Raw genomic sequence first — 5,136 nt, 5'->3', positions numbered from 1 at the left:
TCCAGGCCCCCAGCCCCTCCTCCCTCAGACCCAGGATCCAGGCCCCCAGTTCCTCCTCCCTCAGACCCAGGATCCAGGCCTCAGGCCTGCCTGCCTCCTTTCCCTCTAGGCTGGGCTTCAGGCTGCACTCACCCCTGCAGGCCTTGCGGCTGTTGATAGGCTGGCTAGGGTCCCTCCAGAACCCCGGCTGGCAGTAGTGGCAGTGCCGCCCGGCTGTGTGGTGGCGGCACCGCTCACAAACACCCCCACTCCGGCCGCCCGACAGCCTGAACAGCTCAGAGTTGAACCTACAGCGTCGGGCGTGCTGGTTGCAGGAACAGGCTAGGAACAGGATGGAGTAAGGGCACATCAGGCCCAGCTCTCTGTTCCCCTTTCCCAGCTTTCTCCCCACTGCCCTCGGGAAAGAGACTGCCTGGGGGTCCCCAGGTAAGTGTGGGTCCTAGAAGCTCTTCACTGTCATCCTTAAAATGGGTGCACTGGACTGGAGCTGGATGAGCCCGAGAGGAGTGGTGAATGTGCTGGATGTCTGTGTAAAACCAGGGGGTGTAAAGAAGAGTGGCAGCTCTGGGCCTAGGCTGTGGAATCAGACCCCCGTGTGTACGTGTCTCACTGTTTCCGTGGGCAAGTGACGACTCCTTTCTGTAGCTCAGTCTCCTTTGCTGTAAAATGGCATTTATAGTGTCTACTTCATGATCTTGAAATGCAACCACCTACGACAACGGTGCTTACTTAACTCCGTACCCGACACAGAGCACGCCCTTGCCCGTTTAGCACATCCACATGCCAGGTGCCATGTGCTGAGCGCTTGGCATGTTTCCTTCTCACAGCAGCTCTGTGAGACTGGGGCTGTCATCATCCCTATTTTACAGATGTGAGCACTGAGGCAGAGAGGCGAGGTCACCTGCCCAAAGAAACTCAGCTGAGGGCTGGTCAGAGGCAGGATTGCAACCCAGGCGCACTCCAGGGCTTCTTATACAGCTCACATGAGGCCCACTTACCATGTACATTTTGCTGGGGAGTGTTGATCGGATTTTCAAAAGCAGTGGCCCTCAAACCTTACCGCTTATCCAGATTACGGGGGAAATGTTTCAAAAGAGCAACACAGATGCCAGGGCCCATCCCAGGGCTTCTGTGGGTCCAGGGGCCTGTATGTATAGCAAGCACCCCAAAGTGAGATGCCGATGCGGGGAGTTCATGGACCACTCTTTGGAGAGATGAAAGGAGTTTTTGACCCCAAGAGGTTTGAGAGGCCTGTGAGATGCCGATGCAGGGAGTTCATGGGCCACTCTTTGGAGAGATGAAAGGAGTTTTTGACCCCAAGAGGTTTGAGAGGCCTGGACTGGCAGGTCCTGAGGGCCCCAAGGAGAAGCGGGAAGGTCAGGGAGCTGGGACAGCTGTGTGTTCTTGGGAAAATGACTCCCCCTCTCTGAGCCTCAGTGTCCTCCCATCCAGTGGGGATCTCAGTTCCTCTCTCAAGGGTTTTTGTAGGCATTAGGGATGGCAGCACTCTTGAGATTATCAATCAGTAGAGTTGGGCTTTGGATTCTATAAAGCCCACAGCTCCGCCACAGGAGCTAAGTCTCATCCTGTCTGCCTAGACCCTTCTCCATCACAACACTGTTGGTCTGTTACCCAGGTTCGGAGGGTCGGCCGCCCAGCTCAGCCTGAGGGGATGTGGTGATCCACGGAGGGACAGCCTCCCCAGCTCCCAGGCCCTGTCCTCCCCCAGGATGGACCCCACCCCACCCTCAGGCCACGTGATTCTCCCCTCCCTCACTCCCCTGTAGGGGCATCAGATCTTACTGGTAGGAATGGGCCAACTGGACAGAGGCCTGGGATGATGAGAACAGCGGGTCAAAGGGGAACCAAGTGTGATGAGGACAGAGTGGGGAGCAGAGGACAGCTGGGATGGTCTGTAAGTTAGTCCACTTGACATTGCAGGAAGACGTAGAGGGGGAGAGGGGCAAAGGACGTGCGAGGTGGAGAGAGAGGGAGGTCCAGGAGCGAGAGAATGGAGGGTGTGTGTGTGTGTGTGTGTGTGTGTGTGTGGTGTGTATCTATCCATGGAGTGGAGTTAGCAAGGCCATGTAACACACTCAGACCCTCTAGCAAGGCTGCAGGCTGGAGGTGGGATGAGGAGGGCTGTCTCTGAGGAGAGCCGCTGGAGGGATGGGGAAGGGCCCAGACTCTGGAGGCCAGTCTGGAAGCCCTGAGGATGGGGGAGGGCATTGAGTGGGGCCTGGGGAGCTCTGGTCCAGCTGGAAGGCTGGTGGATGGCCCAGCCTCTCGGAAGACTTCTCTGAGTCCAGTCCCAGCACTGCCCCTTGCTGACAGTGAGACGTAGAGCAAGGGACATGTCCCCTTGGGCCTCACCCTCCTCGTCTGGGCAATGGTAACATTGGCGGAATCAGATAACTCTTCCTCCATGCCAGGTCCTGTATCAGGCTTTATTCTAAGGACTTTATGTATTTTAATGTATTGAATTTTCACTACAGCCTGTAAAGGAAGGGCTGTTACTCTTCTCACATTACAGGTGAGCCAATGGAGGCAAAGAGAGGTTTGGTCATTTGTTGGGGGTCACACAGCCAGGAAGCAGAGAAGCTGGGATTTGAGCCCAGGCAGTCTGGCTGGCTGCTGAGGCCATGCCCGTGTCTGCTGCCCGAGAACATCTAGTGTGACAGCACATAAACGTGGCTGGCAAGGACAAGCTAAGACCCTTAGGCTTATGGTCCTGAGCTCAGATTCCAGCCCTGCCACTTTCCGGCTGCATGTCGTTGCGCAAGGGACTTCCCAGCTCTACCTCAGTCTCCTCCTCTGTAAAATGGGCCTGATGTAATACCTGCCCTGCACACAGTAGTTGCTGGATAAATATGTGTCTAATGAATAAATCCTTACCCCCTGTGGTTGATTGGATGATTCCGAAAATGTCCAGTTGCCCTGTTTTCCTACAGCCACTCAGTAAATACCACCTGAGCACCTGCGCCAAGCCAGGCCCTGGGCTGGGAGCTCAGGAAATGTCATCCCTATCACCATCACCATGATCAAGTGTCGGGGAGACGCTGGAGCCCCCTAACGGGCATGTAAGCAGCTGGAAGTCTGGGGGCAGCACAGGTGGTGGGGAGGGAGTGGGCGGAAGCGAAGAGGGGGCCTGGCTGGAGGACAGTATGGGGAGAAGCAAGGAGCATGCAGCTCTGGGGAGGGGGAGAACATCCTGCCCCTCAGGGAGAAGGGCCCAGCTGCTGGAGCCCTATGGCCAGCTGGCGGGTCAGGGTGGGCCCAGGACTCACGCAGGCAAGGGTGAGGGTGCCGGGGCGTGGCAGGCCGCCAGGGCCAGTCGCGGTGGGATGGGCGGCAGCTCTCACACCCTGGGCCGGTGGTGTGGTGGCGGCAGCGGCAGCGGGGCGGCCGGTCACGGGCAGCACAGCGGGCTGCGTGGCCATGGCACTGGCAGCGGCCTCTCACTCCTGCTGCTGCCAGACCTGCCTGGCCCCCGAGCTCCACACGGAGGTGACTGGCCACCACCCTGGCCTTAGGGCCCAGTGGGGCTCGGAAGGTCACCGTCTCGGGGCCTCCCAAGGCCCCCGGCCAGGCGGGTCTGCGCCACAGTGATCTCCAGGGCCCTCCGGTGGCCCAGGCGGCAGACAGGACGAGGGCTGGGGGTCCTGGGGTGCAGAAGCGCAGGCTGACGGACGTCAGGAGGAAGGGGCCACCCAAAGCCAGGGTCAGACTGCCATTGCAGGTGGCCCGGGGGCCGAGATCCGCCCCCGGGGAGGGGATGCAAGCCTGGGGACAGGAGGCAGCCATGCCGGCCAGCTGGGTCACTGGTGGGAGACAGAAGCGGGGGCGGCCCCCTGGATGGTAGCATGGATCTGCGCTGGCCTGGCTCAGGAGGAGCAAGAGGGCAAAGGTCACTGGCATGGTTCTGGCGGAGGCAAGTACCTGGAGAGGAGACGAGTGTCTGGGCAGGGGGCCTCAGGCCGCCCTCGGGGGTCAGCCTCCAGCCCGCTCCCCAGGCTCCCTGAGGAACCCCAGCATTCCACCCCCAGCCCTGCCCCAGACCCCTCCCGGCTGCTTCTGAGCGAGGAAAATAGTTCCATCTGGGGAGAATTACTGTTTACATAACCCAAAGGGGAAAGAACGCAAGCAAAATCGAGAATTTTGCCTGAACTAATCCGTAGCTTAACACCCCACAGCTATCCGTCAGTGTCGAGGGGCAGGGGGCCCTGGGGAGAGGGCAGGGAGGGGGGACAGATGGGGAAACCCAAAGAGGGGGCAAGGGGGAGAAAGGAGGAGCCGGGTGGGCAGGGGAGGGGGAGTTAGAGAAAGATGAAGACTTAGTGGCAAAGAAATGGAGAAAGGGGCCGACAGAGGCACAGACAGCAAAGACACAGTTGCGGGGGCAGAGGTGAGTGAAGGGCAAGGGCCAGGCAGGGAGAAGGAACTGCGAGGAGAGAGGACGGACACAAGGGGAGACCAGGAGGCAACCAGAGTCCACAGGGTGGGGGGCAACGGGTCCCAGGGAGCCTGGGGGCTGAGACAGACAGGTGGGCAGGGGGCTCAGAGACACCTGTGAAGCAGGAGGAGCGCAGGCAGGCCCGCAGGCCTGACGCAGCGGAGGTGGAAGGGGGCGGGGAGCAGAAGCAGGAGGCCAGGCCCATGAGGATTGGGGATCAGAGTGGAGGCCCTTTCCCACGTGGGGCCCTAACCGTGTTCTCCACGCCCAGGGCACGGAGGGGGATTATCACCAAACAACCCAAACAACCAGGCCTCCCTGCCACCCAGCCCTAGCCTCCACCCGCTCTTAACCCTTTCTCACCCAGGTTCAAAGCCCCAAGAGCTGTGCTGAGAGACCCGATGGGGACGGGGATGCCTGGGGGCTGGAAGCCTGGGCTGGGAGGGCAGACCCCTGGTTTCCCCTTGGGGCTCGTGATGGGAGGACCCTGTGCTTGCATTTCTGATAACCTCTGCCCTCCCCACCCTCCACTGCCGTCCTAGGCCTCAGGGTCCGGCAATCAGAGCCCCCGCATTCCCCTCCAGTCCTAAGGTCCCCAGAGCAGAAGGGGGAACAGATGTCGGGGGTGGCGGGTACTAAGGGAGGAGAGAGGGAGACAGGGCAGGGCCAGATGCTAGGACGTC

At 60.1% G+C, this 5,136-nt stretch overlaps 1 protein-coding gene across 1 annotated transcript in view; it reads right to left on the bottom strand.

Annotated features, from left to right (window-relative positions):
* Positions 1-3,918, bottom strand: part of NTN5 (netrin 5) — a 6,710-nt gene extending 2,792 nt beyond the window's left edge. Inside the window, 2 exon segments of the mRNA XM_024768235.1 lie at positions 133-321; positions 3,288-3,918. Coding sequence (XP_024624003.1) covers positions 133-321; positions 3,288-3,918 — 820 coding nt within the window.
* Between the last annotated feature and the right edge of the window lie 1,218 nt (positions 3,919-5,136).

Source organism: Neophocaena asiaeorientalis, unplaced genomic scaffold (genome assembly GCF_003031525.2).
Source record: "Neophocaena asiaeorientalis asiaeorientalis breed wild unplaced genomic scaffold, Neophocaena_asiaeorientalis_V1.1 scaffold629, whole genome shotgun sequence".
NCBI classification, from domain to species: domain Eukaryota; kingdom Metazoa; phylum Chordata; class Mammalia; order Artiodactyla; family Phocoenidae; genus Neophocaena; species Neophocaena asiaeorientalis.
Note: the sequence above shows the minus strand (reverse complement) of the source record. Positions and strands in the feature narration are given on the sequence as shown.